This window comes from Diadema antillarum, unplaced genomic scaffold, assembly GCF_040938485.1.
Source record: "Diadema antillarum isolate AM-2024a unplaced genomic scaffold, OU_Dant_1.0 seq00000561_RagTag, whole genome shotgun sequence".
Lineage (NCBI taxonomy): Eukaryota > Metazoa > Echinodermata > Echinoidea > Diadematoida > Diadematidae > Diadema > Diadema antillarum.
Genome location: NW_027271500.1, coordinates 211,268 through 237,394, shown reverse-complemented (window position 1 = coordinate 237,394; position 26,127 = coordinate 211,268). Strand labels below are relative to the sequence as shown.

At 39.0% G+C, this 26,127-nt stretch overlaps 1 protein-coding gene across 1 annotated transcript in view; it reads right to left on the bottom strand.

The window, feature by feature from the left end:
- Positions 1-26,127, bottom strand: part of LOC139734981 (serine/threonine-protein phosphatase 2A regulatory subunit B'' subunit delta-like) — a 60,231-nt gene that overhangs the window by 9,738 nt on the left and 24,366 nt on the right. Inside the window, exons 4-6 of the mRNA XM_071645758.1 lie at positions 22,017-22,119; positions 20,245-20,319; positions 559-645 (exon numbers count right to left, since the gene is read on the bottom strand). Coding sequence (XP_071501859.1) covers positions 559-645; positions 20,245-20,319; positions 22,017-22,119 — 265 coding nt within the window. The remainder of the gene's footprint in view (positions 1-558; positions 646-20,244; positions 20,320-22,016; positions 22,120-26,127) is intronic.

Below are 26,127 nucleotides of genomic sequence, written 5' to 3'. Positions count from 1 at the left end.
ATCAAAATAGTACCAGTGACGTGACACAAATTCAGATCAAACTGACACAGAAAGTCAGGTGTATAAAAGTTTTCAAACTGATCGGAACATCCGAAGATCCCCTGTCATATGATGTCATATGTCATATGAGTACAACTGAGTACAACTATATAAAGAAAGTATAAAGAAAATTCAAGATATTCTCACTTTTCTCACATAGTAAAGGAACACTCGACTTCTCTCTTTCAGAAGTCAGGGGGAATAATATTACCCTAACATAAGTCAGTAACAAGTCAAGGAAATGTGCCCTTTATTCAAAACGTCAAGTTTTGTGAAATTCTCTTTTCATTTTCATTATATCGTTGTACGCATGTGACATCATACACTGTAGTAGTCTTCTTCCCCAGCAATGATTGCACAGATATTTTAAAAATTCATAACTTTTGAATGGATTGTCGGATTTTCCCCCAAACTTTCATTGATGTGTTCTACTAACATTGTTGCCTTCACTCAATCCACATGTATATGAAGGTGAACTTGTCCTTTAATCTCTCCTTGACAAGGTCACTTTCAACTCACCGAAAGTAGATTGCTCCTCCGAAGCTCGGGCAGGGTTATCCTCCCAGACCAAGACCTGTTCACCGTGTAGAATATTCTGGAAACAACCTTTGATTGGAACGAGAAAGACCAGTTGAAGACATTTGAACAAGAGCAAACAGCTTGAGACAACAACAGACAAACACACACAAGTACATTTGGGACTTGTAGAATATAGATAAACGCAATTACAATCCTGTACTTGATAAGTCTAATGAAGCTTTTCTTTGGGGGAACAGTTTGTCTCATATCTCATCTGTTGAAATATTGTTGTAAAAACCTTGCATTGACTCATATAGGTCATCTTAGAACAATTTGTAATCATGTATTCATGTGTAACTAGAGAAGCACTCTGAGAGCGCAGACCTCCGCCAAGCATGCAGCTCATATCCACCGCACTGATCTTGTTCTTCCACAGAGATCAGTGATTTCCACCCATACGTACTTTAATAGCATTGTGTGCTGAAAGCCGCCCGATTTCCCAATATAGAAGCCTTTGTTAAAGGACAAGTTCACCTTCATAAACATAAGGATTGAGAGAATGCAGCAATATTAGTATAACACATCAGTGAAAGTTTGAGGAAAATTGGACAATCGATGCAAAAGTTATGAATTTTTAAAATTTTTGTGTTGGAACGGCTGGATGAGGAGACTACTACAGCTTGTGAGTCATATGCGTACAACAGTATAAAGAAAATGTAAAGAAAATTCAACATATTTTCACTTTTTTCGCACAATAAAAGAGCACTTGACTTGCCTCTTCCTAAAGGCAGGGGGAATAATATTACCCATAACATTTGTCGGTAACGAGTCGGGGGAATGTGTACTTTTTTCAAAACATGACATTTTGTGAAATTCTCTTTATATTTTCCTTATATTGTTGTACGCATGTGACATTTAAGTTATTCACAGACTGCAGTAGTCTTCTCATCCAGCGGTTACTGCACAAAAACTTCAAAATTCATAACTTTTGAACGGATTGTCCGATTTTCCTCAAACTTTCAATGATGTGGTCTACTGATATTGCTACATTCTCTCAATCCTTATGTTTATGAAGGTGAACTTGTCCTTTAATAATGTTACGTCATAAACCCTCAGCTGCACCGCGCGCCTCGCCCTAGCAGAAGCTAGAGCACACACTTAAGTGCGCGCATGCAAACCTCAAATACGCGCAGCCTGAACTCCCAAGTTCATTGACCCTACCTGCTAAAGTATCAAAAATCCTTCATAAATTCCCCCAAAATTCTCGGATCACTGCCAAAAGTTAATCGTTTGTACTTGTGTCATTCTAAACCTTTCCTGCAAGTTTCATCTCACTCCGTTGACTACTTTTTGAGTTATTTTGCACACAGACAAACGAACGAATGAACCAACTAACAAACAAACCAACGGTAACGAAAACATAACCTCCCCCCTTGGCGGAGGTAATAATGTATTGAACTCTTGAAAATTCACATCTGTGTGTATTTAGGATACATGCTTCAATAAAACATGTCAAATTTATCATAAATATATCTTTGAAAGAGAATATTAATCAGAGGGGTGAAGGTTGAGGCAAATTTTCTTCAATTTAAGAAAATTCACACCTCAAAATATATCTTTATTTCTACTGATTTATCTATTTTCAAAACATACATACATGGCTTAACATCGGTGGTGGCCTGGTGACGCGGGGCCACTAAAAATTGGTGTCAGGCCACCAAATTTATCTTTTGGTGGCCTGATCAGGCAACCAGGACTGAAAAAGAACTGTTACTTTCACTTTCATTTAGGGCCACTACACATCTTTTGCTGGACCCCCCCCCAAAAAAAAAAAAAAAAGTCATATAATTTTGAGATTTTGGTGGCCTAAAAGGGCCACCAGACAGAAAGATAGTATTGAGCCCTGACATATAGATAGAATGATAGATAAATAGATAGATAGATAGATACAATGTAGATAGATAGATAGATAGATAGACAGATAGATAGAAGGACAGACAGATAGATAGACAGACAGATAGATAGATAGATAGATAGATAGATAGACAGGCAGACAAATAGATAGACAGACAAATAGATAGATAGATAAATAGATAGATAGATAGATAGATAGATAGATAGATAGATACAATTGTAGATAGATATATGGAGACAGAGAGAGACAGAGAGAAAAGGAGAGATACTGTTTTTTGGCAATCCACACTTTCTGGCTGGCATGTGTACTTTCATCTTTGTCTTCCAACTATCCCACCCAGTCCACCCAGCTTCTGAAGACATGAAGTCAGAATAGTAGAGGGGGGAACAAAAAATAACTTTAATAGAGAGAGGTTTCCTCAAGCAGAGACATATCAAAAGCCTTCAGATGCACTATGCCAGCAGGTTAATACCTTTATTTACCTCTGGCTACGGAGAAATCTGCGATTGTGTCTGCAAAACTCTGATGACCTATACAAGGCATGTTTTGCCCCCCCGCCCCCCCCCCCCCCCAAAAAAAAATCAAACACTTTTTTCTCATTCTTTTTTTTCTCTCTCTCTTAGACAAACTTTCAAGCCTCCCTCTCTGTTGAAGTCAAAGCCTCAAATAATCTGACTTTTCTGGTATATCTTTCAATACCTCACAAGTCTTCAAATTCATGGATCTTTGTCTAATTTCATTTTCGTTAATGGTCACAAATACATCACTCTTGAATTTTCCTGTCTGGGGTAAAAGTGGGTCTAATCTCTCTGTTCCATTTATACCACATTCTCTTTGATCATTCTGTATATTCTTGATATTTTTAGTGGATGGGTTATTATGATGTGAGTATCATAATGTTTATTTGCTTTCACAGGTTTTAAGGATGGAGTATGAAAAGAGTGTGGCACATTCCCAAAAATGTGGGAAATCACAACAATTTGGAACATTGCAACTGATTGACAAATTGCCCTACATCGACGTAAATAAGCACTGAATTGATCAGTGTTTTAGTAGTAGCCATGATAAAAAAAATCATGGGCGTACATACTCGAGCAGGATTCGAACCCACGACCTCCTGATCACCGGACAGGCGTCATCTCCACTAGACCACCGAGCTTTCGCCCGACAGCAAGTGTTGGTTCTAATCCTTATAGCATGCAGCGGGTACTGCTTTTGTTATTCAAATTTATGAAGTTCTTCCGTCGTGATGTTTTCATTGCAACTGATTGACAAATTGCCCTACATCGACGTAAATAAGCACTGAATTGATCAGTGTTTTAGTAGTAGCCATGATAAAAAATCATGGGCGTACATACTCGAGCAGGATTCGAACCCACGACCTCCTGATCACCGGACAGGCGTCATCTCCACTAGACCACCGAGCTTTCGCCCGACAGCAAGTGTTGGTTCTAATCCTTATAGCATGCAGCGGGTACTGCTTTTGTTATTCAAATTTATGAAGTTCTTCCGTCGTGATGTTTTCATTGCAACTGATTGACAAATTGCCCTACATCGACGTAAATAAGCACTGAATTGATCAGTGTTTTAGTAGTAGCCATGATAAAAAATCATGGGCGTACATACTCGAGCAGGATTCGAACCCACGACCTCCTGATCACCGGACAGGCGTCATCTCCACTAGACCACCGAGCTTTCGCCCGACAGCAAGTGTTGGTTCTAATCCTTATAGCATGCAGCGGGTACTGCTTTTGTTATTCAAATTTATGAAGTTCTTCCGTCGTGATGTTTTCATTGCAACTGATTGACAAATTGCCCTACATCGACGTAAATAAGCACTGAATTGATCAGTGTTTTAGTAGTAGCCATGATAAAAAATCATGGGCGTACATACTCGAGCAGGATTCGAACCCACGACCTCCTGATCACCGGACAGGCGTCATCTCCACTAGACCACCGAGCTTTCGCCCGACAGCAAGTGTTGGTTCTAATCCTTATAGCATGCAGCGGGTACTGCTTTTGTTATTCAAATTTATGAAGTTCTTCCGTCGTGATGTTTTCATTGCAACTGATTGACAAATTGCCCTACATCGACGTAAATAAGCACTGAATTGATCAGTGTTTTAGTAGTAGCCATGATAAAAAATCATGGGCGTACATACTCGAGCAGGATTCGAACCCACGACCTCCTGATCACCGGACAGGCGTCATCTCCACTAGACCACCGAGCTTTCGCCCGACAGCAAGTGTTGGTTCTAATCCTTATAGCATGCAGCGGGTACTGCTTTTGTTATTCAAATTTATGAAGTTCTTCCGTCGTGGTGTTTTCATTGCAACTGATTGACAAATTGCCCTACATCGACGTAAATAAGCACTGAATTGATCAGTGTTTTAGTAGTAGCCATGATAAAAAATCATGGGCGTACATACTCGAGCAGGATTCGAACCCACGACCTCCTGATCACCGGACAGGCGTCATCTCCACTAGACCACCGAGCTTTCGCCCGACAGCAAGTGTTGGTTCTAATCCTTATAGCATGCAGCGGGTACTGCTTTTGTTATTCAAATTTATGAAGTTCTTCCGTCGTGATGTTTTCATTGCAACTGATTGACAAATTGCCCTACATCGACGTAAATAAGCACTGAATTGATCAGTGTTTTAGTAGTAGCCATGATAAAAAATCATGGGCGTACATACTCGAGCAGGATTCGAACCCACGACCTCCTGATCACCGGACAGGCGTCATCTCCACTAGACCACCGAGCTTTCGCCCGACAGCAAGTGTTGGTTCTAATCCTTATAGCATGCAGCGGGTACTGCTTTTGTTATTCAAATTTATGAAGTTCTTCCGTCGTGATGTTTTCATTGCAACTGATTGACAAATTGCCCTACATCGACGTAAATAAGCACTGAATTGATCAGTGTTTTAGTAGTAGCCATGATAAAAAATCATGGGCGTACATACTCGAGCAGGATTCGAACCCACGACCTCCTGATCACCGGACAGGCGTCATCTCCACTAGACCACCGAGCTTTCGCCCGACAGCAAGTGTTGGTTCTAATCCTTATAGCATGCAGCGGGTACTGCTTTTGTTATTCAAATTTATGAAGTTCTTCCGTCGTGATGTTTTCATTGCAACTGATTGACAAATTGCCCTACATCGACGTAAATAAGCACTGAATTGATCAGTGTTTTAGTAGTAGCCATGATAAAAAAATCATGGGCGTACATACTCGAGCAGGATTCGAACCCACGACCTCCTGATCACCGGACAGGCGTCATCTCCACTAGACCACCGAGCTTTCGCCCGACAGCAAGTGTTGGTTCTAATCCTTATAGCATGCAGCGGGTACTGCTTTTGTTATTCAAATTTATGAAGTTCTTCCGTCGTGATGTTTTCACTGCAACTGATTGACAAATTGCCCTACATCGACGTAAATAAGCACTGAATTGATCAGTGTTTTAGTAGTAGCCATGATAAAAAATCATGGGCGTACATACTCGAGCAGGATTCGAACCCACGACCTCCTGATCACCGGACAGGCGTCATCTCCACTAGACCACCGAGCTTTCGCCCGACAGCAAGTGTTGGTTCTAATCCTTATAGCATGCAGCGGGTACTGCTTTTGTTATTCAAATTTATGAAGTTCTTCCGTCGTGATGTTTTCATTGCAACTGATTGACAAATTGCCCTACATCGACGTAAATAAGCACTGAATTGATCAGTGTTTTAGTAGTAGCCATGATAAAAAATCATGGGCGTACATACTCGAGCAGGATTCGAACCCACGACCTCCTGATCACCGGACAGGCGTCATCTCCACTAGACCACCGAGCTTTCGCCCGACAGCAAGTGTTGGTTCTAATCCTTATAGCATGCAGCGGGTACTGCTTTTGTTATTCAAATTTATGAAGTTCTTCCGTCGTGATGTTTTCATTGCAACTGATTGACAAATTGCCCTACATCGACGTAAATAAGCACTGAATTGATCAGTGTTTTAGTAGTAGCCATGATAAAAAATCATGGGCGTACATACTCGAGCAGGATTCGAACCCACGACCTCCTGATCACCGGACAGGCGTCATCTCCACTAGACCACCGAGCTTTCGCCCGACAGCAAGTGTTGGTTCTAATCCTTATAGCATGCAGCGGGTACTGCTTTTGTTATTCAAATTTATGAAGTTCTTCCGTCGTGATGTTTTCATTGCAACTGATTGACAAATTGCCCTACATCGACGTAAATAAGCACTGAATTGATCAGTGTTTTAGTAGTAGCCATGATAAAAAATCATGGGCGTACATACTCGAGCAGGATTCGAACCCACGACCTCCTGATCACCGGACAGGCGTCATCTCCACTAGACCACCGAGCTTTCGCCCGACAGCAAGTGTTGGTTCTAATCCTTATAGCATGCAGCGGGTACTGCTTTTGTTATTCAAATTTATGAAGTTCTTCCGTCGTGATGTTTTCATTGCAACTGATTGACAAATTGCCCTACATCGACGTAAATAAGCACTGAATTGATCAGTGTTTTAGTAGTAGCCATGATAAAAAATCATGGGCGTACATACTCGAGCAGGATTCGAACCCACGACCTCCTGATCACCGGACAGGCGTCATCTCCACTAGACCACCGAGCTTTCGCCCGACAGCAAGTGTTGGTTCTAATCCTTATAGCATGCAGCGGGTACTGCTTTTGTTATTCAAATTTATGAAGTTCTTCCGTCGTGATGTTTTCATTGCAACTGATTGACAAATTGCCCTACATCGACGTAAATAAGCACTGAATTGATCAGTGTTTTAGTAGTAGCCATGATAAAAAATCATGGGCGTACATACTCGAGCAGGATTCGAACCCACGACCTCCTGATCACCGGACAGGCGTCATCTCCACTAGACCACCGAGCTTTCGCCCGACAGCAAGTGTTGGTTCTAATCCTTATAGCATGCAGCGGGTACTGCTTTTGTTATTCAAATTTATGAAGTTCTTCCGTCGTGATGTTTTCATTGCAACTGATTGACAAATTGCCCTACATCGACGTAAATAAGCACTGAATTGATCAGTGTTTTAGTAGTAGCCATGATAAAAAATCATGGGCGTACATACTCGAGCAGGATTCGAACCCACGACCTCCTGATCACCGGACAGGCGTCATCTCCACTAGACCACCGAGCTTTCGCCCGACAGCAAGTGTTGGTTCTAATCCTTATAGCATGCAGCGGGTACTGCTTTTGTTATTCAAATTTATGAAGTTCTTCCGTCGTGATGTTTTCATTGCAACTGATTGACAAATTGCCCTACATCGACGTAAATAAGCACTGAATTGATCAGTGTTTTAGTAGTAGCCATGATAAAAAATCATGGGCGTACATACTCGAGCAGGATTCGAACCCACGACCTCCTGATCACCGGACAGGCGTCATCTCCACTAGACCACCGAGCTTTCGCCCGACAGCAAGTGTTGGTTCTAATCCTTATAGCATGCAGCGGGTACTGCTTTTGTTATTCAAATTTATGAAGTTCTTCCGTCGTGATGTTTTCATTGCAACTGATTGACAAATTGCCCTACATCGACGTAAATAAGCACTGAATTGATCAGTGTTTTAGTAGTAGCCATGATAAAAAATCATGGGCGTACATACTCGAGCAGGATTCGAACCCACGACCTCCTGATCACCGGACAGGCGTCATCTCCACTAGACCACCGAGCTTTCGCCCGACAGCAAGTGTTGGTTCTAATCCTTATAGCATGCAGCGGGTACTGCTTTTGTTATTCAAATTTATGAAGTTCTTCCGTCGTGATGTTTTCATTGCAACTGATTGACAAATTGCCCTACATCGACGTAAATAAGCACTGAATTGATCAGTGTTTTAGTAGTAGCCATGATAAAAAATCATGGGCGTACATACTCGAGCAGGATTCGAACCCACGACCTCCTGATCACCGGACAGGCGTCATCTCCACTAGACCACCGAGCTTTCGCCCGACAGCAAGTGTTGGTTCTAATCCTTATAGCATGCAGCGGGTACTGCTTTTGTTATTCAAATTTATGAAGTTCTTCCGTCGTGATGTTTTCATTGCAACTGATTGACAAATTGCCCTACATCGACGTAAATAAGCACTGAATTGATCAGTGTTTTAGTAGTAGCCATGATAAAAAATCATGGGCGTACATACTCGAGCAGGATTCGAACCCACGACCTCCTGATCACCGGACAGGCGTCATCTCCACTAGACCACCGAGCTTTCGCCCGACAGCAAGTGTTGGTTCTAATCCTTATAGCATGCAGCGGGTACTGCTTTTGTTATTCAAATTTATGAAGTTCTTCCGTCGTGATGTTTTCATTGCAACTGATTGACAAATTGCCCTACATCGACGTAAATAAGCACTGAATTGATCAGTGTTTTAGTAGTAGCCATGATAAAAAATCATGGGCGTACATACTCGAGCAGGATTCGAACCCACGACCTCCTGATCACCGGACAGGCGTCATCTCCACTAGACCACCGAGCTTTCGCCCGACAGCAAGTGTTGGTTCTAATCCTTATAGCATGCAGCGGGTACTGCTTTTGTTATTCAAATTTATGAAGTTCTTCCGTCGTGATGTTTTCATTGCAACTGATTGACAAATTGCCCTACATCGACGTAAATAAGCACTGAATTGATCAGTGTTTTAGTAGTAGCCATGATAAAAAATCATGGGCGTACATACTCGAGCAGGATTCGAACCCACGACCTCCTGATCACCGGACAGGCGTCATCTCCACTAGACCACCGAGCTTTCGCCCGACAGCAAGTGTTGGTTCTAATCCTTATAGCATGCAGCGGGTACTGCTTTTGTTATTCAAATTTATGAAGTTCTTCCGTCGTGATGTTTTCATTGCAACTGATTGACAAATTGCCCTACATCGACGTAAATAAGCACTGAATTGATCAGTGTTTTAGTAGTAGCCATGATAAAAAATCATGGGCGTACATACTCGAGCAGGATTCGAACCCACGACCTCCTGATCACCGGACAGGCGTCATCTCCACTAGACCACCGAGCTTTCGCCCGACAGCAAGTGTTGGTTCTAATCCTTATAGCATGCAGCGGGTACTGCTTTTGTTATTCAAATTTATGAAGTTCTTCCGTCGTGATGTTTTCATTGCAACTGATTGACAAATTGCCCTACATCGACGTAAATAAGCACTGAATTGATCAGTGTTTTAGTAGTAGCCATGATAAAAAATCATGGGCGTACATACTCGAGCAGGATTCGAACCCACGACCTCCTGATCACCGGACAGGCGTCATCTCCACTAGACCACCGAGCTTTCGCCCGACAGCAAGTGTTGGTTCTAATCCTTATAGCATGCAGCGGGTACTGCTTTTGTTATTCAAATTTATGAAGTTCTTCCGTCGTGATGTTTTCATTGCAACTGATTGACAAATTGCCCTACATCGACGTAAATAAGCACTGAATTGATCAGTGTTTTAGTAGTAGCCATGATAAAAAATCATGGGCGTACATACTCGAGCAGGATTCGAACCCACGACCTCCTGATCACCGGACAGGCGTCATCTCCACTAGACCACCGAGCTTTCGCCCGACAGCAAGTGTTGGTTCTAATCCTTATAGCATGCAGCGGGTACTGCTTTTGTTATTCAAATTTATGAAGTTCTTCCGTCGTGATGTTTTCATTGCAACTGATTGACAAATTGCCCTACATCGACGTAAATAAGCACTGAATTGATCAGTGTTTTAGTAGTAGCCATGATAAAAAATCATGGGCGTACATACTCGAGCAGGATTCGAACCCACGACCTCCTGATCACCGGACAGGCGTCATCTCCACTAGACCACCGAGCTTTCGCCCGACAGCAAGTGTTGGTTCTAATCCTTATAGCATGCAGCGGGTACTGCTTTTGTTATTCAAATTTATGAAGTTCTTCCGTCGTGATGTTTTCATTGCAACTGATTGACAAATTGCCCTACATCGACGTAAATAAGCACTGAATTGATCAGTGTTTTAGTAGTAGCCATGATAAAAATCATGGGCGTACATACTCGAGCAGGATTCGAACCCACGACCTCCTGATCACCGGACAGGCGTCATCTCCACTAGACCACCGAGCTTTCGCCCGACAGCAAGTGTTGGTTCTAATCCTTATAGCATGCAGCGGGTACTGCTTTTGTTATTCAAATTTATGAAGTTCTTCCGTCGTGATGTTTTCATTGCAACTGATTGACAAATTGCCCTACATCGACGTAAATAAGCACTGAATTGATCAGTGTTTTAGTAGTAGCCATGATATCATGGCTTTTAGTAGTAGCCATGATATCATGGCTACATTTATCATGGCTACTACTAAAACACTGATCAATTCAGTGCTTATTTACGTCGATGTAGGGCAATTTGTCAATCAGTTGCAATGAAAACATCACGACGGAAGAACTTCATAAATTTGAATAACAAAAGCAGTACCCGCTGCATGCTATAAGGATTAGAACCAACACTTGCTGTCGGGCGAAAGCTCGGTGGTCTAGTGGAGATGACGCCTGTCCGGTGATCAGGAGGTCGTGGGTTCGAATCCTGCTCGAGTATGTACGCCCATGATTTTTTATCATGGCTACTACTAAAACACTGATCAATTCAGTGCTTATTTACGTCGATGTAGGGCAATTTGTCAATCAGTTGCAATGAAAACATCACGACGGAAGAACTTCATAAATTTGAATTTGGAACATACACAAATCTACATACAGTACTAGATCACACTGCCATGATACATGAACTTCATGAGTTGCATTTTTTTTTTTTCACAATAAACTTTTTCTACCAAGCTTTCTCACCAAATTCACAGACTGTTGTGCTACCTGTTACACTACAAGACATTGACCTTACACTCTCCCCATCTCCCCCCCCCCCCCCCATCTCTCTCTATGTCCCCATCATCCACCAAGAGTGCATAATTTGAATCGCGATTCTGGTGATGCATCACTAGAATCATAATTCAGTTGATGCATTTGGCAGTGTGTATGCAAAGTGGAATCATGGAGGGGGGGGGGGGGTGATTTGCATTGTATTTCATATCATAACTCAAATGGCGGTCTGGAGGTGTTTTCTAGCTCTGACGATTCTTCAGAACTACAGAACTAAACAGACGTGTGTACGGATTGACCTCCAAATCATGTTTTGGGGGTTAAGCTTGCGATGACCTTTCAACCACTTCTGCAGAAAAACTACACCCTCCTAACCACTCAAGAGTGATTGAAGGGAACTCAGAAAGAGGTCACACCTCCTCTCCTAACTCTGACATTCAAAACCACAGAACGGATGACGGATGAAAATTCTAATCATAATTGCAATTGTAATTGTAATTCAGCATTGCAATTATACTTCTTGACCCGTGTGAAAACAGTCTATGTCTTATCTCTCCCTTTATTTCTGCATCTCTCTCTTCTCTCTTTTTTCAACCTCTGTGTGTGTGTGTGTGTGTATGTCTCTCTCTTTTCTCCCTGTCCCTATCTCTCCCTATGTCTATCTATGTCAGCATCTCTCCCTCTCTCTTTCTACCCTCTCTTTCTCCCCCCTCCTCCCCCCCCCCCCCCATGGTTTTATTCTACGACTTTTGGAGGGAGTTGTTTGCAAGGTACTGACTAATCGAACACCAAGACTGGCGACAACAAACTGTGTCAGAGAGGCAATATTCTAGATGTTCCCAACCAATCAAAAAAATAGAGGGGGGGGGGGGGAGGAAATGCTTGAGTACATTTTTTTTTTGCACAGAAAAGAAAAAGACAGGGAGAAAAAGGAGTCGATGTATCCATAAACTGGTCTGGATCAGATGAAACATATTCAGTTAGACTTTCACAGGTGATCAGATATGATGCAGTCGGTGTATGGGACAGGATCCAGCTGAAAAGCAGCTGACTGTTGGGAAGAGCAATCCGCTTGACTTGAACTCAGCACTGACTAGCAACCATTACTGCTCTGAGAGGAACTGACGCAACTTATTCAACAATGAGGTATGCTCACAGTTTCTGACTTAATACTTAGCTACTCTTGACATGATTGACATAGGTGTAGAATAGTATTATGATATTACTTTGCTAAAATATTTTTGCTGGGCTTTATATTTTGAAGAGTCGCAGGTCATTGTAAGTTGGTTCTGTACAAGCTATCTGCTAAGCAAGCTATTTGGTTATGATTAGTAATTGAGCTTACGATCAGTTGTAACTCTCTCTATTACTGGGCCATGTCTGTCATATGTTTCACTTTAAGCAATATTCTATAACTTCCAATAAATGAATTTATTTTGGTGCTTGATGAAACATAAAGAGGCAATTTCCCAATACAAGTATCCTGCTTCAGCACTTGCATAAAGTTCAGTGAAACACTCAGTGAGGAATATTGCACAATCTGATAAAAAACAATCGCTTCTGTACCTTTACACACAAAATCAACCATTTTTATTTTCTAGGTTTCCAAAGAACACTCAACCTAGCTCTTAATTAAAGAAAATATATTGAGGGAATATGTACTTTTCATCTTAAAAAAGAAAAGAAAATCAGCATTTGTACAAATTATATTTCATATTTCTTATCTTGAATTATTCTGATATAAAATATTCTTGTAGATTCCCCATCTAGAATATGTGTCACATGGAACTGACCAAAACTTTCTAAAATCCCTAACTTATAAAAGGATCGTCTGATTTCCTTTAACCCTATTCCCACCGGGGGGCATGTTGGCCCCCCCCCCTCACTTTTCGCGTGATTATTCCACAATGCGTGATGCTCTCGCCGCGACATTTTATGACTTTTTTCTTTTAAGTATGCACAAATTTTGAGACCAAATTTGTCGCTCCTAGGCATACTGTTTTGAAGTCACGCCCCTTTGAAAAAAATTCATTGACCCAAAAATTTCTCAAAAACATGATTTTGTGTACAAATCCAATGTAAATTGTGTTTTTGCAATTAATTCATATAAAAATAAATATTTTTACTTTCAATGGCTGATAATGATTCATTTTAGCCTGATTATGCTTTAAAAAGTTTCTGCAATAAATTTTGATGAAAAAAACCCAACAAAAACAAAAAGTAAAAAAACAAAGAAATTCAATAAACAATAAAATACATAAAAAATAATTATGGAGACAAATTTTTGCTTCAATATTATTGTTGAGGATATTGAAAAGAATATGTTCACCAAAAATTAGAAGTCTTGGAGCTTTATTTTTTGATTTATAGATAAATTAGCATAAATTAATCAATATAAAATGCATAAATTAAAATTTGAAAAATCTAACTATACTGCCTTGTCGAATACATTGGCCTCTACCTTAGTGCAAATTTTCGCGAGGATTGCGCGATCCACGACCGAGATCTGAAGGCCCCCCCGTGGTTTCAAGTCCCTCTAAAAACTGGGTGGGATTAGGATTAAACTTTTACAGAATTGTCTGCTCATCTTTCTTCATTCAATGAATCTGTGCATATCATTTGAGAACACTTTCCTATTAAAGCATTACCACAGTGATCACTGAAGACAAGACAATTAATATTAATATTTTTAAATCCCCCCTTTTCCAACATACACAGCCTTTATATTCCCTGTATGACCTATTTTAAATCTTCAATGTTATACAATTCATTGTTTTTCAGTGGGAAAAAAGCTGCACGGTTGTATCACTACAAAGTAATACTATTGCAGCTAAAACTTGGTACTCTATGCTGGCTCATGGCTAGAATGAGATGTAGTGTCCGTCCAAATGAAGGAAAGTAAAAAAAAAAAAGATGTTTATATGACAGTTAGCCCACAAACTTTACTCGCTTCTCCTCAAATATTACAATTTTCTGATGGATTTCACATCTCGATTATGCTGTGAAACTGACTGTGTCAAGTACTATTACAGTAAACCACTGTTGTCATAGTTCTGAATCATGTAAAAATTAAGTTGAACCATAATTATAGTAGAACCTGTCTATAGAGGCACTTGGGGGAGACAAAAAAAGTGGCAGTTATAGACAGGTTGTCGCTAAGGCTGGTTTGACTGCACCATAACTTTCCATTGTGCAAATGATGCTTGTGCAGTTTTGCACCAGGTGCCTAAATTCCAGTTTTTCAGACATAAAATTCAATCTTTAGCTCAAAGCAATGTGTAGAAACTGGCACTGTCTCTCTTGCTGGGCTCATCGTATTACTTTGAATCCTCAAAAATATGAGTTTTCACATCAAAATCAAAGCAGAGCACACCCATTTACTTCTGCACAGTTGTAAACAGAATACCAATTTCGTGAAATGAAGTAAGCGAAAACTAGAAATGTCGCTACAGCGACTGGTTATACCCCCGCCAAACAACATTTCATAAGCTTTGGTCAAAAAACTGAGGAAGTAGTTAAATCCGCAAGATCTTTCCTTGATCTTCTGCCATTAATATGCCGTTACCATGGCAACTTACTTTCGGGTACTGTCGAAAAATGCGTCTTGCACATCTACAACCAAAGGCACACATCTGTACCAAGTTTCATGGAAATTGGGCAAAAACTGAGGAAGTAGTTTGCAACACAAAATTTTCCATCATTTTGGCTCATAATATGTGAGCTGTTACCATGGCAACATACTTTTTGTCACTGTCAAGAAATGTGTCATGCTGACCTATATCCTAAGACAAACATTCAATATGAATTCCATGAGAATTGGAAGAACACTGATGAAGCAGTTTTGCCATGAAGCATTTTGCCCTATATTTTACCAATAACATGCCGTTACCATGGCAACGCACTTTTTGCCACTGCGGAAATATGTGTCTTGCACATTAACATATTCAGATGAACATCTGTACCTAATTTCATAAAAATTGATCAAAAACTGTGGGAGGAGTTCGCGACGCAAGATTTGTACCCATTTTTGCCCATAATATGCCATTACCATGGCAACGTACTTTTGGGTACTGTCAAAAAATACGTCTTGCACATCTACAACCCAAGGCACACATCTGTGCCAAGTTTTATGGGAATCGGTTGAAAACTGAGGAAGTAGTTCGCGACGCAAGATTTGCAACGGACCGACCGCCCGACCGCCCGACTGCCCGACCGTCCGCTGATTCCTATTACCCCCTTCAAACTTCGTTTGGCAAGGGTATAATTACCGCTGTTGATATATACATGTATGGGTATGCTGATGAAATCACATGATAAAATGCCTGCCTACATGAATTGACCCATGGCAAATATGCTTATCTAAGGTAAAACCATATTTCATGTTCAAGTTGAATGTAGGATGAGATGAAACAAAATGTAAAAGGTATCATTGAAGTTGAGCTAAGAATAAGAAATTTACAGAATATTTGAGGTTCTAGATTTTTTTTTAAAGTGATGCTGGTCAAAATCAACTATGCAAATTACATAAAAATCATCACATCATCACCTCATAAGTTTCTCATTGACATGGATACAAAACTCTTCTTTTCCTTGGAATGATTTTGAAAGGAAGAAATCATTTCCTTCGCATCAAAGTATTTCAGAGTCATAACTTGGCAAACACAGTTGTTGACCAGGAGAGATTATAGTTCTTGCTATATTTTCCAGAAAAATATCCTCATTACACTCTTTATGAATGCCAAAACTGCAAACTCATATGGAAATGAAATCATCTCTTTTGTCAATATGCCTTTGTGATTGTGAGGAATTGCAGTGTTTCACCCGAAAAAACTTCAAAATTTCATAACCTTGTTTACTTCCCGTTTGGATAAATTTCCACTGCTCTGTCTGCCTCACTTCATTCAATGAACAAAGTGACAATGCAGTAGAGGTTTCTTTGAAGCATTTTATTTCTGTAGCATTTTGATATAAAGATTTGACAGGGAGAAACTTTTGGACAAATGTACCATTGCCAGCTTCAATTAAGTTGAAATTTACATATATCTTATCATAAGTTGCAAACTTTAATCATAAGATGAGCGATATAGATTCCCATTCTGTATACACATTGTAGATTCTTATTATTAATTTGTATATCTTCCCAACTTGCATATATCTTATCAACTTTTTTATCTTATCAATTTGCATAAGTTGTTATAAATTTGTATATCTTATCAATTTGCATATCTTATCAATTCATATACATATCAATTTGCAGTATCATATCAATTTGAACATCTTAACAATGTGCAGATCTTATCAATCTGTTTCTTTAATCATTATGTATATTTCAAAAATTTATTTATCTTATCAATTAGTACATTTTATAAATTTCACCAAAGTTTGACTGTGAAGTTTTATAATGCATCCCTCAAAGCTGTTTCTGTTTCATTGCATTTACTATCTTTTCTTCCCTCAGGTACATGTGGTTTGGTGCCATATTCCTCCTGGGGATCACAACCTCACTCTCCCTCCCATTGCCGCAGGATACCATTGTCACCCACTCCTCCCCTCATCCAGACACTGAGACCTACACCCAACTCATCACTGTCACGGAGCTGGCTACAGAGGGCGCACCACAGCTAATGCAGCTTGGGCATGAGAACTTGGTCAATGTGAGAAACACTGCCTTTTCAGACACTCTTCTCTCTACTCCATTCCTTCTCTATTTTCCTGTTTTCCCTACCTTACCCTTTTCTTTTCTCACTGTTTTCTGTCTTTCCTCCACCCTTTGTATTTTAGTATCTCTTTTTTGTTACGATTTACAGGTATATATTTCAGAAATATCTATGTTTATTCTCAATTTCCTCCTTTAATATCAATATCATGCTTTGTGGATTGTGTAATGATTGAGCAATTTATCTTATTTATAAAAACTGAATATGTTATGACTTGCTTATCATCTATTTTCACCTGGATGACAATTTATCTTTTTCTGTAGGAAGAAAGACTAATAAAGAGTATTCTGTATCTGTATTTATATCTGTACCTGTAGCATCAGAAGCAATTTGGATAATTCTTTGTCATATGGAAAAAAGTCCTGGAATATTCTGTAAATTTGTCCCCTTCCTTCATCCCTTGAAATTTTGAGACATAATCTTTGCCACATATCACTTATCAAGTTGAATAAGATTTATGCCAATGAGTGTTATTTTTGTCTGTGTTTTTTTTTTTTTTTTGTGGGGGGGGGGGGATCAGTACGAAACTGGCTACTACTGTAAAAACTAAGTTGTTTCACTATCATGTTGTAAATACACAAATATTTGATAATATAAAACAGCTACTCTATTAATCTGATTTTGTTGATTTGTCATAAGAAAACTTTCATAAATACAAAGCCTTCCTGATATTAGGTAAATTCTTTTTAGAATGCCTTTGATTGGTGTACAACTTACAGCCTATCAACTGATTAATCACAAATTGTTTGTGTATGTGTGTGTGTGTACAAAGCACGACAATACATCTAAAATTGTAAAAGACAATGAGTAGAATATCAATGTTTCACGATCCATGTCCATTCATAGTTGATATATTACCCTTGGCATGCAGTAAATCAGATTCCATTTGACTAAATGTTTATTTCTCTTTCTCCCCTTATCTCTTCATTAAACACCAAAACACAGTCCACTGCTGGTGTTGCACATCGAGATTGGGCTACATCATCTTCTGTTCCCGCTTCAGCGTCATTAAACACAGACACCGCCAAGACACACATCACTCAAGAAGTGAATTCCACCAACATCCCAACCTCTACACCAGATGTGAGCTCTACACGGGTCATGGGTACTGACAACACTAGAGGCACTACACCTGGCATAATGGATGAAACAACTTCAACATCCAACACCAGAGAGGCAACAATTACACCGCTGGTGTATCAGGATAATCTTGCTGATTCCATCGATACACTAAACACCCTACAGGAAGAAAATTTGTCTGATGATGGACGATCACCTGGAAGGAAAAATTCTTCATCCGACACTGGTGTCCTTGCTGATACACAGAGGAACAACTCGAACACTGAGGCAACACAGGGCGAGTCCTCTTTGCATGCAACTCCTTTACCTTCTTACCAGACTAACAGCAGAGCTCCTGACAACACATTGCCTCAAGCAACACAGCCCTTGACACCAAGCACCAGTCAATCACAACAAGCACAGAATGGTCCTGAATCGAACTCCACACTTAGCACAACCCAATTTCACCAAACACCAAACACCACAGATTCAACTAAAACCCTGAACATCACAGTTTCCACTCTAACAGCATATATTTTATCATCCAACATGACCACAAGGGCCAAAGCTGCACATCCTATGCAACATCCTACTTCATCACTACCACAGACACTGAGTCACTCACAACCACCATCAGATGATTCCTCTACATCGTCTGTAAAACCAAACACCTTCAGTGTTTCCCAAACACCAAACACCTCATCAGTCCATACAACCACATCTGTGGTGTCAGCAGCTCTTGCATCAGTATCCAGCACTGGTTCCCTAAATTCTAGTGCAAATCTCCAACCAACACAACGAGCTTTGTCACATCCTGCTGCGGAAGTAAGCCATCCTCAAAATCAGTACGAAGATCCAACACCTAAGTCACAAACCTCAACACCGCAGCACCAGACACTAACACCATACAATGAAACTCCACATTCAGACGCATCTCTCAACTTGACACCAAACACCAAACATCCATCAGAGGCCAACAAGCAGACTATCAGTTCCACTGTGGAAACCCGAACATACACTGAGATTCACACTGCGACAGAATCTATAGACACCACTGGTGTTATGTCGGATTACTAGTCAATGGAGATTGTACATAGAAGAAGCTTCTTGCTGCTATATTGCAGCCTGTATGAACAAGGAGTTTCCTGTTTCTTTAACTTCATACTTCCATAACTATTAGAGCATCATAGTATTACAGAATTCAGATTTCATCAGAAACATAATAAAAGGCCATTTTTACTTATATTGAAATGGCCATGGTGAATGTTTTTATAACACATTTTTGTTCTACATACACATGCTTTAGCTTCTAAACCAACACTTCATAGCCACACTTTCTTAAACTATGATAAATCTGTTATTTTTCTTTGAATTTCTTTTCAGTCAAATGCTACTCTTCCAGGCAAGCTAATCTGTGAACATTTGTGACGGCATGATTTGTGTACTAGAGTATTTGTTTTGAGATTATAACATTTGCCTGTAGACTTACAAGTGCATGTAATCTATATCAAAAAGTCTGCTTTTATCACAATCAAATAATTTTCCGTCTTTTAGATGCATTGTATGGAACTTGAAATTGAAGAAACTTAGACAGAAAATACAAGGAAAAAAATATGTAGAGCAGTTATAGCTCCTTAATGCAAAAATACTGATTAATTGCACTTATAGATGTGATAAATATCTTGTTCATATGAAGTTGTAAGAATTCATTGGTTAATGAGGGCAAAGATCAATATAATATAAATACATCTGACATTCAAAAGATTGAGACACTCCAAATCATCATTTCTGTCAGTATGCAAATAATCAACAATAAAAGAGTGGCGCATCGACTTAGGTGTATATGGTGGCAAAGTTTGTAGAACCTACAGTAGTTGCATCTAAAATGATTTCTAAGTTTTCCATATCAGCTTTGCATCACATTAGTACATCTGCATCTTAAAAAATCCCCAAACAAACAAACAATAGCATATACCATCCCTTGTTTATCTGATACATCCCTGAATACAATAAATTGATATTTCCTGCTGTAAAAAAAAAGAAGAAAAAAATGAATCATTGTTTGTTTGTTTTTTATGATATGACAAAAATTAGAGAAGGAAACTTTGAAGGCATACTCACTGTTGTGATATATCTTGAGTGGAATTCCGGGGCGTCTTGCAGAAAAGTCAACCCTGGATGTGAATCCACTATGTCCTGTTGCGGGAAATCAGAATATCAAAAATGCAGGAAATGTTTTGCAGCAAGGAAGTTGGTCAGTAAGAGCTGAAAACACAGACAAGTGTAAACATAATTCACCTCATCCACTTACCCCGTTCAGGCGCAAGCCAGTTTATACCAAAACTCGATAAAGAAACGATGTATAAAGAATCATCGTACAGCCGACAGACCGTTCTAGAAAAGGTCATATAGATGCGCAGTTTCCCACTATGCATGCTGTTATGGTCACGAGTGACAGCTGTGGCGTCACCTTTCGTGCGTGCTCCCACTAAGCCCCCCCCCCCCCCCCCCCGTAATACCGTTCTATGGTCGCCATGCTTTCAGATGCACAATGGACACGATGGAATGCTGATTCGTTATCGAGTTCTAGTTCGAAACAATGCTCTGACCATCGTTTCGTTAAACGTTGTTTCGTTATACGTCGTTTCGTTAGTCAGCGTTCAGACGTATAAATTCATCGTATAGCTATACCGTTTTGGTATAGCTATAGCGTTCTAGTATAAATTTTTTTTGCGTCTGAACACCCTGTATGAAATGTTGTATTTCAAATATGTACAACAGTCGCTCTTTTTGTATGAATATGAGGTGGTTATGCTTTGACAATGAAAATATTAGGAATCCACTGTTCTATGAAAAGGGGAATATAAAGAACATACGGTTGTCTGATTTGACATTCATAATGTTAATGATAAACTGAATTTAATAGAATTCTTGGCAGGTATCAAAATAGATTAAAATTTGACTGCATAGTTGGAAATTGCTTTCTCATTCTTCCATCATTTGTGTTTGTTTCTTTGAGTTTCCATGTATGTGAATGGGTGTGTGATGTGTGTGTGTGTGTGTGTGTGTGTGTGTGCATTTGTGTGGTATGTGTGTATGTGTGAGTGATGGTACATGGATTAAATTACCTCCTTTTCCAAAGAAACAGAATCACTTCTATTATTTAAAAAGCTAAATGTATCCTACAAAATCTACAATCCCACACACACATAACATTTTACTTCTTTTTATTTCCTTCCACAGGTCAGATACTCCTAGTAGATGCACAATGTTGTGGAGTTCGTATTTCTCTCCTAGATCTTCCAGCATTACCTGACTTATGGGAGTCTGTATAAATATTTCAATTATAAAAGAACAGTATGATTCTTATCAAATTCATATAAACATGAGCTGAAATTCACATCTTAGCACATATGCTCAAACCTTTAACTTTCTTCTCCCTTTTATATAACAAGGAATTGTTTTTTACATATTGTCAGTTGAGAGCCAGAAGGGCTTTATCACAATTTTGGGGGTTATTGGTATGTTGTAGAGCTCTATCTCCTCTACATTATGGTGTCAATTGGGGATTCTTTTAATTTTCAGTGAATTGTTAAAAATCTAAACCACAAGGGCACTATTGTATCCTATATTTGAAACAACCCACTTTGATTAAATAGACTTTTCATTTCATGAAAATTGATTGTTTCTTTTTTATTCACACTCACTTTTTTTAACGTGACAGTGCCCTTCTGGTTCTCAATTGACAATATAAAACCTTCACTACACAAGCCAATGATATTAACAAAATATCGACTTGTGTACGGTAACAAGAATGCAAGTCATAACAATCTGATACTTAATCATTTATAGCTTTCTGAAAATTGATATATGAATTCAATCACAACAGTTACCTGCACAATGGGATTGAAATCTTCGGGGGTGATGAAGGTGTTGCCGTGCCGGACGAGAAGACGGAAAAATCTTGATGGGTCGTCATGACAATCTCTGGTTATTCTGTTCATGGTGAGAAAAAAAGAAAAGAAAGCAAAGATGAAGAGATTGGAAATTACACAATGGAAATTGAATATTTGAAACTGATATTTTACATTGGCATTGTGAGCCTCAATCATTTTAGTTTCAATCTGTTGTCATCTCATATCATAAAGAGCATGTCAAGAGAGGAAAAAAGGGAGAGAGAGGGGAGGGGGAAGGGGAGAGGGAGGGGAGAGGCGGGGGCAGTAGAAAGGAGAGCAGGAGAAAGGATGGAACAGAAAATAAAAAATCCAGAGAAAAAAATTGCAACAGAAAATAAACAGAAAAGGGAGAGAGAGAGAGGTATGCAGGCAACTGCTGGTTATTACAAAGTCCTCAGGATAGGCAATTTTCTTTCGTCACATCAAAACTTCGTTACGGCTGAACGAATCAAGTATATATGTAAAGATATATAGGAAATGATTTCAAGACTGGAATTTTTACTTTGTTGTAATAAAATTTCATTACAGCCATGTTTTTTGCATGACAGGAGTGCGCTGTACGCGAGTAAAATTACACAAATGTCCGTACAAGGCACAGAATGGCTGGTATAGATATGAGGTAAAGAGTATGACAGATGGATAGAGAGGGAAGAAAATTGAAGACATTCACACAGTAGAAATTCTTTTACAGGGCAGTCAGAGCATTTTTTTTTTGTAAGTGTGTGTGTGCAAATATCATTTGTGACCCATCTAGGTCATCCCATCGATAAGTGGCGGTCACTGGGGAGGCAAAGGTAGGCCCGCACTCCACCTGGAAATGATGGTGAGATGGGTGGATATTAACGAAACACATGCCTGGAATCAGGGTGGCCTACATTCTCAATACGTTGCCCATTAACACCTGGACGAAAGGGTAAAGGGGAATTCCAGTGCAGTTTAAAGTTAGTCTAAGAAGGAGTGAAATTTCCCTGGCACAACATTGAAAGTTTGCCAAAAATCGGAAGAAACATTTATAGGGAAGTTATGACATTTTGAAGCTTTGTTAATTTTTCAGGAAACAGTCCTTGAACAATCAATATGAATATATAAATTGTAAAGTGATGATGTCATACCCTCACAACTTGCCATATAGTTTGTACATGAAATTGTGAAATTTCCTGGTTTTTTTTTTTCTCATTCAAGCGCAATCACGCCCCAGTCTCATACCCTGGAATATCTAGATGATCATTATTCTGAAGTTATTCAACCAGGAATAACATCATATTTTATGCTTTAATAACAGAAACATTGAATTTTCACCATTTTTTTTTTACACAATCAATGAAAAATTGTGAAGTGATGGAATCATCAGCTCACTCATTTGCATATTATTCATATCAACTGTATGTGAACTGTTCTGCAGAAATTAGCGTAAATTCACAAATCATAACTTCCCCTAATTCTTATTTGATTTTGATCAAATTTTCACAAGGAAGTGTACTTTTGTACTTGTCAATAGATTTGACTCTTTCTTATCAGACTAACTTATAACTGGATTGGAAGTCCCCTTTAAGATGGGAAGCAGAAATGCTCTCCTTTCACACCTATGAAAGAACTTACTTGTATAAGTGTGTCTGGAAACATGCCCCACACTAACCTATTTCATTTTTTTTTTTTTTTTAAAGCTGAAGGCAAACTTAGATACCATTTCTCCAAACATATCTCTATCACACCTGGCTAATATTGGTCTATTGGTGTTGTCCAATTTTGCTTTGCTCGATCACATCACGAGTGTGCATGTGCAACACGACACGTCTGACCTCTGAAACAAGACTGACCAATGCGGAGCTACAATTGACCTTGCCATGGTACATGGGGAATGCAGTGTTCATAAAAAATATGATAATATTGCACAAACTTGTCTGTTTGATACACAGGTTATGATACAGCTGTTTGCATGGAAAGCCATATGTACAACTAGCAGTCAGCAAAGTTGACCAATTCAGTGTCTGATGAACACTTCATAACTCTCAACAATATCTTTTTTGTTTTCAGGCACTAAAACATGATTACAATCAATCTAATTTTTCAGTATGAAATCCCTCTAAAGACTAGGCCTAGACAGACATCTCATGTAAAGAAAAGTGAAGAGCTGACTCCTGAAAATTTTTCCACTCTAAGAAAATCTGGTACAGGATGCGGCAGCCATTATATTGTCAATATCCAATGCCTTCTATCCATTTTTGCTGCCGACATTTATTTCAGTGTAAGAAGGGAAGCCGGCCTCTGTTGATTTTTAGCAAATTCCACTGCTGATGTCAATTTGAGCTGATTCCTCAAAATGAAAATTTGGCATTCAAATGAATCTAGAAACAAGGGTGACCTCCATGTCTTTGCGCAGTTCACAAACTGCGCTGGATGCAGAATATCTCGACACCATGATGCTAAAGTCATAAAAAAGTTTCTGCAATTTGCGTTATCATCAAAGCTGACAGGATATCATTACGGAACAGCTTTCACATGATTTTCTAATCTATCTCCCTCTACTTATTTCATTCTCTTTAATTCAAGAAACAGAGGTCTATGGAGAATGACAGGAAGTGTGCTCTGCTAGATTGTCACAACTTTCTCCAAATCCCTGTATATGCTCTCTTTCTCTAAAAAAAGGTAATATACATATGTATATATATGTATGTATGTATGTATATATATACATATATATATATATTTTTTTTTCTGTCTCTTGAATTACAAGTGGCATGGGTCATTCTTCCAATTTTTTTTTTGAATTTTCAGCACTATTCTCATAAAATCATCCACAAATGGGATGTTTTTGATAACATGACAACATGACCATGTGTACTATGAGCCCTTTGAATTTGTATGAAATGTAAATGAATTAAGACAATAAGGATAAATACAACTAGCTTTTATATTTGTATGCGAGTTACTATCTACTTTTTCCTGTCTTTGTTTTGTATCTACCTTTTGTACATATAATCTGGTTCAAAGAATATAGTACTGTATTATCATTTTTTTTTAAATAAATCTTGCCAAAGATAGAAGGACACAGACTGGACTTGCACTTGTGCAACCTACTGGTTGCTTTTAACAACAAAATAACATTCAATTTCGCATTTGTAATACATTGACTTTCAACTGTTGTTCATATCTTTCTTATATATGTCTGTATCATGTTTCTTGAAGGTCCTTAATTCTTTTGATTCCCAAGTATTTTCATTTACACCTTATACCTTACTTGCTAAACTTGAAGACTAGAACCTTGTTCTTATAATATAGATTCCCAAGTATTTTCATTTATACCTTAAACCTTACTTGGTAAACTTGAAGACTAGAACCTTGTTCTTATAATATAGATTCCCAAGTATTTTCATTTATACCTTATACCTTACTTGGTAAACTTGAAGACTAGAACCTTGTTCTTATAATATAGATTCCCAAGTATTTTCATTTATACCTTATACCTTACTTGGTAAACTTGAAGACTAGAACCTTGTCCTTAGTTCTTGGTACTGTTGGTAATAATCTCAAACTCCAAACTGCTGGGATCTTTAGTCTAGTTGCCTGTCCCTTTAAAGGGGGTAATGAAATAGTTCATGAAGTAAGTTTGGGACGGCAAAATTTGATTAAGATCACAAAGTTGAGTGGTACATGAGTGGGTTTATGACATCTTTGACTCACACAGCAGCAGTTCATAAACTCAAACTCAAAATTGCTAGGATCTTTAGTCTAGTTGCCTTTCCCTTTAAAGGGGGTAATGAAATAGTTGACAAAGTAAGTTGTGCAATGGCAAAATTTGATTAAGATCACAACGTTGAGTGGTACATGAGTGAGTTTATGACGACTTTGGCACGCAGAGCCGCACTGGGTCATACCCACACGCCTGATTAAAAACTGCTGAAGAATGTGCCAGCGATAAATCACACTACAGGAAGAATTTGGCCGTGTGCGCAATTTCCTCCTTGTCTCCCACTCGTATGTCTTTTATTTCACATAAAACTATTCCCTTCGTCACCCGTCTCTTTCGTTCTCTTCCATTAACTAATGT